Source organism: Platalea leucorodia, assembly GCF_965183815.1.
Source record: "Platalea leucorodia genome assembly, chromosome: 3".
NCBI lineage: Eukaryota > Metazoa > Chordata > Aves > Pelecaniformes > Threskiornithidae > Platalea > Platalea leucorodia.
Genome location: NC_138825.1, coordinates 105,175,882 through 105,188,310, shown reverse-complemented (window position 1 = coordinate 105,188,310; position 12,429 = coordinate 105,175,882). Strand labels below are relative to the sequence as shown.

General features: G+C 40.8%; 1 protein-coding gene across 1 annotated transcript in view; it reads left to right on the top strand.

The window, feature by feature from the left end:
• DLGAP2 (DLG associated protein 2) overlaps positions 1-12,429 on the top strand; it is a gene marked incomplete at its 3' end in the record, with an annotated part of 398,367 nt that overhangs the window by 372,054 nt on the left and 13,884 nt on the right. Inside the window, exons 9-10 of the mRNA XM_082305420.1 lie at positions 8,372-8,457; positions 9,692-10,107. Of these exons, the coding sequence (XP_082161546.1) occupies positions 8,372-8,457; positions 9,692-10,107 (502 nt within the window). The remainder of the gene's footprint in view (positions 1-8,371; positions 8,458-9,691; positions 10,108-12,429) is intronic.

Below are 12,429 nucleotides of genomic sequence, written 5' to 3'. Positions count from 1 at the left end.
CCTTGGTACAGAGGCTACAACCTGGCCTTTAGAGTTAACATTGACCTATATACACATATATATGTATATATATACACACACACATAGATAGATAGATAGATAGATAGATAGATAGATAAGTCGGAATGCACAGGTTTAGCCAGTTAGCAGAGTTCCCATCCAGTGGTTGCATTTCAGCCTCCTCACTTGTCAAAAAAGCTTAGCAGTTGGAATTGTAGTTAAAACAAAGCTATAGTTATTTTAAAGCCATCTAATTTTTTACTCTTTTCACAAATTACTGTTGCTCGTTTTCGTAACTGCCATTTAACACAATGAAACATTTGAAGTGGGGAAGACCCAGATTGCTGCCTTGAAGAATATTTTGTTGGTTCAGAACAATTTGCCACTTAGCATTAAATGCACCAAAAAAGTTATGAGCAACCACTGCTGTGTGCATTATTTTGTTGTTACTACCTCAGATTAGCTTGACATGAATCCCGTTTCTAAACCCTGGCATGCATTTTTAGCAAAAAGTGCTTTCTTAAAGGACCAGCAGAAGTTTTCAACCTGCTGTAGGATATTCTTGTGCTAATTAGCACTTACTGTGCCACGCAATGTATTTGAGTAGTCCAGATGTTCTGCTGGGAAGTAGTGGAGTAGCAAAATGGAGCCCTGTGGTGAGGCACAAAAAATCACTCAAGCATGAAAGTATAGGTTTATTTTGGTAGGTTTCTAAAAATGATTTTGAAAGAGTATATGTCTTTTGGCTGATAAAAGTGTTCCATCAGTAAAGGAAAGCAGTAGCAGTTAGTACTGTAGTTTTATTTGAAGTATTTTTCCTGCTTTGAAGTCACCGCATACAAATGAGATCTCCCTGTACCTAAGAATGGTTATCTGCATTCACAATTACATGTACCTGATCTAGTGTCAAATTTAGTGTTTTCTTCCCTTTTTTACTCTTGTTATCACTGAGAAGCCTATGCAAGAGAGGAAAGGTGAATTATTTCCCTTCCTGTACATCATCAGAGACATTGTTTATTAAATTCTAATTATAGAACAAATTGGTTACAGCAGCGAAAACCCATTGAGCACAGTGAAGTTGCATGGGGAGAGATAATGTGGCCCGAAGGACTCTTATTACTGATGCTTATGAGAAAGAAGAGAAAGACACCAGGTTAAAATCTGTTTTCTTACGCATTGAATATATTAAATTCAAGCCTCCCTTAGAGACAGTATGTATAGAAGATAAGACTGGAATTTTTAGGACACTACAATGTTACGTTGCAGAGCTCATGTTTAAGAGCAGAATAACACTTTAATATAGAAATAAAGGTTGCTTTTAAGTAGTTAAAATTATCGGCTAAAAAAGCATAGTAAATACTTTGAAGGAATAATTTAGTCAGTTCATGCATCCTTTTCTAGAATGAGTGCCTACAAACAAACCAAGAATGATTATAACAAGCAAGTTATTTGCAATAGTGATTTGCATTTATTCAGATAATTTAGTGTTAGTATAATTTACTTGTGGATCATTTATTACCAAGTCAGTGCCAGTATCTGATACTTAGTTTTCAAATTTTGAACTGGATTGGTTAGCAGTGACTGATCACAGAGGATTCATACTATTGTCTGCTCCTCATATTGGCAGCAAAAAACATGGAGGGGAGTTACACCTTTGTGAAAGGTAAGGCAAATAAGATAGATAGAAACAATCTCAAAATGCTCCATTCCATTTACTATTAATATTATGAGCCTTATGGGCATACTATAAGCCCATAGAACAACATTTTCCATGGTATAAAGTGCCAAATTTTTCAAGAAGTTTTAGTTCTTTGTTTGCAAGGAGAGAGGAAGATGACCTGCTATATTAGAACTACTCCTCTTTTTTCTCCTGCTTCTGGTCAGTGTCTGGCTATTTTTTTGTTTCCTCTTCTGTGTGAGACTCCCTCATAACCAGACAGACATATAATTTGTCATATTATTTTGCTTTACTGAGATTGTGGGCCAATTTGCAAATATTAAGGCTTTTAGAACCCATGAAAGTATTAAAACAATAATGAATCATGGAGAATAACAACAGATTTATTAAGACTTATTTGAGTTTCAGGAGTCACACAATCAAACTAAACGTATTACTTTTTCTCCTCTGCTCATTTGAATCTAGCCTGGCCAATCTGATTAAATCCAAAGAGTTTCCTGCTGTCTTCTAGCAGGAGTCTTTATAATATCTGTCATACAGAAATGCAATTTATTTGTTCATTTTTTCTTTGTGAGTGCAAATTATTTGCTTATTTCCCACTTTTACTTGGGTTGGCATTTGCCTCCATTTTCCAGATCTATTTTTTTTTGTTCGTTGTTACAATATTTGCAATCCTAGATTGTACACACGCACAAAAAAACTTGGCATTCTCCTGCTGTTACAAGGCACAGTGAGGAAATGAAAGCATTAATATATGAAGGCAATCATCAGGTCATTTAGTCAGTGTCAGCCTTGGCAAGCTGAAGGGAAGGATAATTTGGCAAGAGTTTATATTTAGAGGTAACTAATGTCATTTTTATTTTGATACTTGGGCCATCATTTTCCTGATAATTTTGTTTTGAATAAAATTTTTGAGCAGATTATTTCATTTATGCCTGTAAATTCTAGGTGTCAATTGCATATTGGGCAAATTATTCAGGATATACTTCTAGGTGAAATATCAATAAGAAAGCACTTGAAAACAGGTAGATGAAATGACTTTTTCTCAATGTGCTGCATCAATGCAAAGATACCACCCATCCAAAATATAAAAGGGAAGTCTGTCTCCACACATCAGAAGCAGAGTTCAAAAGAAGACATGCTATCTGTTACTAAACCAAACAATGTAGTTGGCAAAAACAGATATGCTTTTGATATACAATACAGAAGAAAAGTGTGTGTTGCCAGTCTGTCTGCTTTGTTCCAACAACATCAATTGGCCAAATTGATGTTCTCCATAGGGACTTTTCCTTGTTTAGATCATCATGTTTCCAATAGCACTATGTCTGAGCTGCTGAGACATCCTCGTGGAAGGCAACAGTCTCTTCTCTGTTCATTGACCATTGCTCACCTCCACAGTGCTACTAGCTGTATGTTAGCCCCACAAGTATGATACCATTGACCTTCCTTAGCCCATTTCCATGTCCAGCAACCTGGCCTCCACCTTATCTCCCAGGACTCATTCAGTAGAGCCTGTAGCATAGGATGTAGAAATGGTCATCCTAAGGATATCACTCTATGAAGGAAGTGCAGTGCTTTCAAAGGAACTGAAGGCAAAGACTGACATGTGGGGATACGTCAGCTTCGCTTCTTTTGTCTGGCTTCGGCTCAGGTCTGGTCTGGCACACAATGTCCTGTCCCTTCATGCTGAGCCATGTGAGTGAGCAGGAGACCCTGAAGAATCCTGTGTTCCCATCTGCTCAGCTTCTTCAGCCTGGGCACCCACAAACTTCTTTTCCCTTGTCAAACCTTCAGGCTTGTAATGCTGTGGAGCCTGTGCCTGTGTCACTGACACCATCATCTGGAGTTGCAGTTCATCCGAACAAGTTCAAGGATCTTGATCAATAATCCCACAAGTGGATCTTCATCAACAATCCCACAACTGAAAGTAATGATGTTGGTCCTTTCCTTTGGACCCAGTCTAATAGAATCATAGAATAGAATCATAGCACGTTTTGGGTTGGAAGGGACCTTAAAGATCATCTAGTGCCAAGCCCCCTGCCATGGGCAGGGATACCTTCCACTAGATCAGGTTGCTCAAAGCCCCGTCCAACCTGGCCTTGAGCACTTCCAGGCATCCACAACTTCTCTGGGCAACCTGTTCCAGTGTCTCACCACCCTCACAGTAAAGAATTTCTTCCTAATATCTAACATAATGTACCCTCTTTCAGTTTAAAACCGTTACCCCTCTTCCTATCACTACACTGTCTGATAAAGAGTCCCTTCCCATCTTTCCTGTAGGCCCCTTTTAAGTACTAGAAGGCCACTATAAGGTCTCCCTGGACCCTTCTCTTCTCCAGGCTAAACAACCCCAGCTCTCTCAGCCTGTCCTCATAGGGGAGGTGCTCCAGCCCCCTCGTCATCTTTGTGGCCCTCCTCTGAATCCACTCAAGCACGTCCATGTCTTTCTTATGCTGGGGGCCCCGGAGCTGAACACAGTACTGCAGGTGGGGTCTCAAGAGGGAGAATCGCCTCCCTCGACTTGCTTGCCACACTTCTTTTGATGCAGCCCAAGATGCAACTGGCTTCCTGGGCTGCACGTGCATATTGCCAGCTCATAGTCAGTTTTTAATCCACCAATACCCCCAAGTCCTTCTCCGCAAGGCCGGTCTCAATCCACTCATCGCCCAGCCTGTATCCATGTTTGGGATTGCCCCGACCCAGGTGCAGGACCTTGCACTTGGCCTTGTTGAACTTCATGAGGTTCACCCGGGCCCACCTCTCTAGCCTGTCAAGGTCCCTCTGGATAGCATCCCTTTCCTCTAGAGTATCAACCACACCGCTCAGCTTGGTGTCATCTGCAAACTTGCTGAGGGAACCACTCAATCCCACTGTCCATGTCCCCGACAAAGTTTTTAAATAATACTGGTCCCAATACAGACACCTGAGGGACACCGCTCATCACTGGTCTCCACCTGGACATTGAGCCACACTCGTTGAGTGCGACCATCCAGCCAATTTCTTATCTACCAAGTCCACCCATCAAATCCATGTCTCTCCATTTTAGAGACAAGGATGTTGTGTGGGACAGTATCAAATGCTTTCCAGAAGTCCAGGTAGATGTCATCAGTCACTCTTCCCTTACCCACCAGTGCTGTAACCTTGTTGTAGAAGGCCAACAAACTTGTCAGGCACTATTTGCCCTTAGTGAAGCCATGCTGGCTGTCCAACACAGTCCTAGCTGTGGTCCAGAGCAATCCAGGTGTACTGACTCCATCATGCCATCAGCATCTTACCTGGTGTGAAGAAGCCTCCAGAACCCCAACAGAGTCAATGACTTTCCATACCTTGGGATTGCCATTCACGATCAGTTATACTGTGACTCTCCTTTACACTGTCATTAGACCTTGTCAGAAGCACTGCCACGTGAGGCTGTGCACAAAGATCCAGTGTTGTGGTTTAACTCACGACACCCAGTCTCTTCTCCAACCTTTGACTAACTGGTCATGGCACTTTTGACATTTTCTCCTGCTTCTATAAGGAGAGAGATGCAGCCTCAAAATCACCCTGAATACCTATTGTCCATAATGTCCAGGTTGGCAGTTTTGTCCATTATACTTCAAACTTCTGAGGCAGAAGATAAACCCTGTTCCCTGTGTCACTGCCCTGAGAGGTATTATGCTCATCATTGTGAAGACAGAGCCTGCTCACATAGTTACCTTCCACTGTGTTCACTTTGAACACATACTCTGCAGAAGATTCCTCCTCTGCCTTCTGTCACAGCCAGCACTTTGTTTCCATGACTTAGGAAACAAATTGCTCGGACCTTCATGCATCCTCTTGGCAAATGCATGAAACTGAATGTTCCTATAACCTGACATCAACACTACCGGATATCTGACTGTCTTTGCTAAGCCTGTAAAGCCATCATGAAATCCGATAATATTCCCTGGTAATTATCTCTCCTGCCTGTTCACTACCAAGACAATAGACTGGAAATGCTGAGGAGATCAGATTTTCTATACTTTAATAACCACTGCATCTTCTGAACATAGGAAGAAATCTTGATTTTGAGATCATGGTCTTAAGCATCCCTCCAGTGTCACTTTCCAAACTGCCAAGTGCTTTCTGTTCTTTAATAACAGAAATTACAGTCTCCTTTGTCACTCTTCTCCTCCAATAAGTGCTTTATAGTGACTCTCTCTGAGATCAAGGTAACTTTGGCTTTTTTACAGGTGTTACACGATGCATCAGATATGGCTTGGGAGGCCATGGTCTCTGCAACTTTAACAAGATCTTCCAGTCTTCTTATCTCCAGAAGGAGATAAAATCCCTGGTTGAAGACATGCCCTTTGATGGCATTATTTATTGTAGCTTAAACTCAGCAAGTTCCTAAATTATGTGTTTTAACTCAGACTGACTCTGGTTGCTTTGGAGATGAAGCCAAATACCATAGCTCTTAGCAACAGTTTAGACTTCCTGACCACTCCAGATGTTGCTATGGATTTCAACATCAAAAGGCTTCCTCCAGAAAATGTTTCCCCACCTTGGACATCATCTTCCTGCAGCACTCATAGCCCAAGATCACAGTCTAAGCATTTTGTGTTATCTGCTCTTATTCACTACCTACCATCTCCTCTCCCTTTGACAGTAAGTCATCTTCACTCTTCAAAACATGTCTTTGCATATTTGAGGGAGCTCTCACCACTGTAGTCAAGGCTACAAGTGTAACTTGCCTCTCTGCTCCCCCCCGCAACAGGCTAGAAGAGTATTTCATTCTTGGCTCAGTTAATTCATTTCTGTTCTAATGAAAAACAAACCTGTCTCTAAGGAAGATTTTTTATATGCAGCTTTTCTCATATCCCTGAAAGGGCTAGGTGAATGCCTAGTCCCTCACTGAGACTTGAACTTATTATTCAAGACTCTTGGACCCTTCTATGCTATAAATAAGGGTGTCTTTTGTGATAGATATCTCTTGCACTAAAACTGGACCTTATGGCTGTTCTACTTACAGCAATGTTCTTTCAGGAGAGGGTGACCCTCCAAGTGCAGCTTAAGCTTCTCACCCATGTTGCAGCCAAGACCAACCTTAACTAGGAAACCAAGTCGCCTGTTTTTTGGTTGGTTTTCATGTGTTTTTTTTTTTTTTCCCAAGCTGCCTACCTCTGTGGTTGAGGCTTTTTTTCACTGCCAACATCAAGAGGGATCTTTCTTTTTATACTGACAACGCCAAATCCTGGAAACTGTTACCAAGTCTGATATCTTAGTTCTCTCACTGCGCTGCCCGTCCAAGCGAATATAGCCAGCTTCCATGCAACTGTCAAGGTGGAAACAGACAGCAGCGCTCGCTTTCCCCCAGACCTCATGCAGAATAAATGGAATTGCTGGGAGATGTGTCTTTCCCTGACCGTTGCCACACTGATATCCAGAGCTTTTGGGAAACTTGTGCCTGACGCTACACTGTACAGTTCAAGCATGCTGTTAACATTTACTAAAGGGTTCCTGCACTAGCTGTTTTCATGAACATCTCCAAGACCCACACCCAGGTAAGTATGAACATGTACTGATTACTGGCTGGAATTCCCTTCCATGCAAATGTATATGGAGCTACAGCTTGAAGATGGAAACCAGCAACTGGTTTCTTCAAGAAGCATAGTCCACGTGTACATTCACTTCCCACCCCCCTCCCCCCTTCTCTCTTCATCCCTCCAGAAACCTGGTGGGATTGGGACTGTGCAGCTGAGAGACAGCTGCAAAGGCCATTGGGCTCTTTCCAGAGGTGCTGCAAGGGGAAAAGTTACCTTGTCTTCATCATAGGATATACTCTTTGAATTCACACACGGAGTGTGCATATTGAAAAACTGCTTGCTGATATTATTTTTTTGATTTAACCGTGAAAATACCATTCAAAAGGAAAAGTTCAGTTCTACTCTTTTTCTTTTTTCCTGACTCTGCCTTGATTCAGTATAATTTGCATACTGCAGCACTCGATAGGTCTGTGTCAAAGACGTGGGGGCGGTGTGGTGGTGGGGAGTGTTATATAAAATCCCACAGAAACTTGCAAAAGCAATGTGGTCGCAGTTATGAAGAAAACTCTACTGTGAATATATTTCGGTAAGTGTATTTCAGATGGGAATACTATAAAAAGTGCATAAATTACTTGCTTGATATAGCATTTTCAGGACCATGTTATTAAAAAAGGTGAGATATGGCATTCTGCTGTATCCCTCACATCATTTAAATGGTTCTATATTTGTCAACGCAGTTGTCGATAAAATTTCATTGCGGCATTTCTTTTTATCACTTGCAAGTTTATTGGGCTACTTGAGATTTTATTTTATTTTGTAAATCAAGGACTATAATGAGACTGTTTTATAATAATATAAAAAGGGGCTATCCTGTGGATTCCTCGTTCTAAGAACAGCTCTTCCAGACCAAGCTTACTCCCTGCTTCCACTGAACTGAGTAATTGCATTTGCTTAGGTTTGAAATAGGGAATTACATAGCAGAACAGAAGTGCTTGTGCAAAGCTTTATAAAACTCAGCACCAAACCAATGTTACCAGGCTGAATGCCTGTTTCATTTATTTTACTGTGCTAGGTGTTTCTTAGCAGTAAGAGAGGAAATACAGAATGAATTTCGAACGAGTGCAGGTAGAAATAGTGCTGAGTTGTTGGTGCTCACTCTGCAGATGTATCTTTTGTGTTGAATTAGGTGGAAACAGCAACTGATTCAGATACTGAAAGCAGAGGCCTACGGGAATACCACTCTGTTGGAGTACAAGTGGAAGATGAAAAACGGTAATTCAAGCATGTACAAAAATCTGTACTCTTTCATAACACAACGCACATTTGTAAACAGAGTTAATAACAAACATCTGGCAAGCGCTGCCCCTAAATAATTCACAAAGCCAAATTTCTTATATGCATGCTGGTCATTTGGTAAAATTTGTAGAGATTACTTAGCATTTGCTTAATATTTAGTTAACTTTCCAGTTTTTAATTGGAGGGAAGGAAGTGAAAGTTTTAAATTAAAGTAGCGGATTAATATAATTTCATTATTGGCAGAACAAATACAAAGAGCTGTATATTGGAATACTCTTCCTTCGATAGGACCCCTCAGGCTGATCCAGGCTTTCCCAGTCCACACAGGGGGATGTAATGGTTAGGATGTAACCCATGGTACCTTTATCCTAAACTAGAATCAGCTGTTACACTTGTTCAGTCCTTATCTAGCTTTGTAAAACTGCCGGCCAATGTACTAACCCACAGGTTATCCCTGGCAGGCACTGCCTGTTAAGTACTGGCCTGGGACCATTATCTCATTTCACGGCAGCTGTCAGACAGTATCTGGCTGCTAATTGCCTTTTACCATCATTGACTAGAAGTAATTTGAAACAATAGGCTCAGATGTGAAAAGATTTCACAAATAATCTTTGCTTCTCTATCTAACTTTTTAACATAAAGCTTTTCTAAAATGTCATTATTCGATGGCATATCACAATAGAAAATCAACATTTAATGGCCATCCTATGAGGCAAGTAAAAAATACCACAGTCTTAAACCTGCTGCTAATATTTTTCTTTTATTAAAAGATTCTCAGCAGTCCTAACTTAGCAGATTTTCAGATTTTATCTAATTACAATTCTTAATATTTGAATTTTTTTTATTCATGCACTTTACAGACTTCTGTCAGGAGATGTAACCCCGCAGTTCTGCTAGTTATTTCCAGTTCATTTAGTAATGATACATGGTATTTTGTAGTATGAGAATAAATCCATATTTGCTTCCAGAGATAATTTAAATTATTTTCTTTTGTATCTTTGCTCAGATCAATTATGTCACTATGCATTTTGGTTCTCCTCTCTGTTGTTACTGTCTTATTTTAGTGAGATACGCACAAAGAAAAATTATTTAGCATGAAGTCCAAGGAGAAAAACAGAATCCATTCACTGAAACATTATTCTGTGCCTCTGTATAATCACATATGTATTTATATGTCTTAATCTCTTTTCTTTCTTCCCTCTTCACCAAGACACGGACGATTCAAGCGCTCAAACAGTGTAACAGCAGCTGTCCAGGCTGACCTGGAACTGGAGGGCTTTCCAGGACACATCACCATGGAGGACAAGGGACTTCAGTTTGGCTCGTCGTTCCAGCAGCACTCAGAGCCCAGCACACCCACCCAATACAGCGCAGTGAGAACTGTACGGACACAGGGACTGTTCAGTTACAGAGAAGATTATAGGACCCCAGTTGACACCTCAAACCTTCCACCACCAGAACCCTGGCTAGAGCCAGCCATTGAGACAGTAGAGACTGGTCGAATGTCTCCTTGTCGACGAGACGGATCTTGGTTTATGAAGTTGCTACATACTGAAACTAAGAGAATGGAAGGATGGTGTAAAGAAATGGAAAGAGAAGCAGAAGAAAATGATCTTTCTGAAGAAAGTAAGAACATTTCAATATCTTTTCTTATAGATGTCTGCTAAAATAAGAAATCTGTTAGGATAAAGTTGTGATCTGTAGTTTTTCCTTACTTATTTTGTAGTACCAAAGAGACTTTACAGAAGCTTTAGATATAAGGCCCCTGTCCTGCAACTGACTGTGCAAGCTGGCATCTCCCAGAGTTAGGTTTTGTAGAAGTAGCTGAGGAGCCAACTGTAGAGTCACACGCAGGATCAAAGTCTGGTATTAGATATGGCTTAAATGGTGCAACAGCTCCATCCACAGCTCCAGCTCTGACACATTCTTCCCACTCACTTGTATGGCTCCAGTGCTTGGCCCTTTGCCAGAGCACACAGTGTCCTACGTGAACATTTTTTTGCCGTTTCCCTGAAACCTGAGAATTTGCCTCTTATTAATGAACAGCCATTTTTAAAATGTTTTCATTCCTTTACAGGCATTTCTGCCTATCATAAAGGGTCTGTTGGAAGAACAGAAAGGAATAGGCAAGAACAATAGTTAAAGCACTTCTGCAATTACAGAGGCATATGCACTATTAGATATTTCAGCTGCATTTTCTTATTACAATTTTGTCAAGAATCATTATTATTCTCTCACATCCTGTGGACACCTTGAAAGGAGTGATGGGATAAAGTGAAAAATAATGTAGACTATTTTGGAACAAGATCCAAGCCAGCACTAATGATAGTAATATATCAAAGTGGTCCTAGCACTCAGTAGCCAGCTCCCTGTGATTCCCTCTGAGGTCAATTATCCTTGTTCTTCAGGCTCAGTTTTATAAATATTTCAATCCCTGCCAATCTGAATTATTGTCTCAGCTGAGATTTTCTCAGATCACAAATTAGGTCATATTAAGTTTTCTTACTAGCATATTTTCCTGCACTCTCACAAATCTCACCATCGCCTCCGAATACTCTTTCCTGATCATCTTCTTTCCCCCTCAATGAGTTCTTGCTATGATCTACCCTCAGGTCTTGAGCCAGGCCTGCATGGTGACTAAAAGGCCAATTCCTATTTCTTGCACTGACCTTTTTAAAAGAAAGAACGTCTATGTTTTTACCTCATCATTTTTTATTTTACAGTGATATTTTTCCACTGTATTGTGCACAAGTCTGCCAAGTAACAACATAGGATTTGGGGTGGGGGAGAGCGTAAGGCTGTTTTTCTTCCTTCAGCTCCCAGTGCTTTCTGGGGTGTAGGTTTTTGTCCTTATTTTCATCATGGGAGAGCTGGGCTGAGAATTTTCCCTTTGTGTTGATACTCTGAAGACTTTAATACCCTCCTAGGGGCTTTTAAAGTACGAATAATAAAATATTTTGCTTTGCTTAGCCTGTGTGAGGATTTCCAAGCCTTCTTTCATAATGGTTATTTTTTAATACTTCTTTTTACCATATACATGTTATTTTTCAGTTCCCCAAATCTTTGCTCTGCTGGATACTGACATTTCTCTGCCATCATCAAGTATCCCAAAGCACCTGCTTCCAAGGTTGCCTGTTACTGATGTGGGGACATCAGTGCTTATGATCTGAAGCAGAAGTTCAAAGAACAAGACTTTAATCTCCTTGGAAAGACTAAAATTATTAGGGAGCAAGGGGAGAAACACTGGCAGTTAGCCCCTCTCTTTCCTTAGGAGGCCAGTGAGAAGTCTGCAGGCAAGGGGTGGACTTTTCCCACCTCCTCTCTCTGCAAGCTCTTCTTCATGTACAGCCCTAATCAAATCTGCAACCACATAAAATGAGCAGTGGAAATACTCTCACATCAGTACTCCTTCCTCCCTCGGGGACACAGATAGGGAGTTAGCCGTTTTATTCTCTGGGATATGAAGCTGTCTGTGTAGTACGTTAGGAAAACTTGGAGGAGCTGATTTTAGCTCATGACCCATTCCCAGGTGCAGAACCACCCTCCCTCCCACCATGTGAAGCTATGCTCTTGCACTCCAGAAATACTCTGAAACACCTTGCTGCACGGGGAAACGGCAACTAGGAAGACAGTTTTCAGTAAATTGTACGGAGGACATGAAGACAAATTGGACTTCAGTAATTTGTATTAATATTCAGAGTTAGTGACACCCTTTTAACATAGAACATTTCAGTCAGAAAACAAAAGGCAATACGAGGATTTTATGTTTCCCCATTTGCAGAGGCACTCTACTCTGTAAGAGAAAAAGAAAGAGCAATTCCCTGATACGGAGTTACTCAAACACAACTGAAATGGACCCTTGAAATTCTCTTTTTAAACTAACCAAAATGGGTTAATTACTTATGTTTGAGGGAACATTTTGACCTCCCTAATAGGTTAGAGAAATTA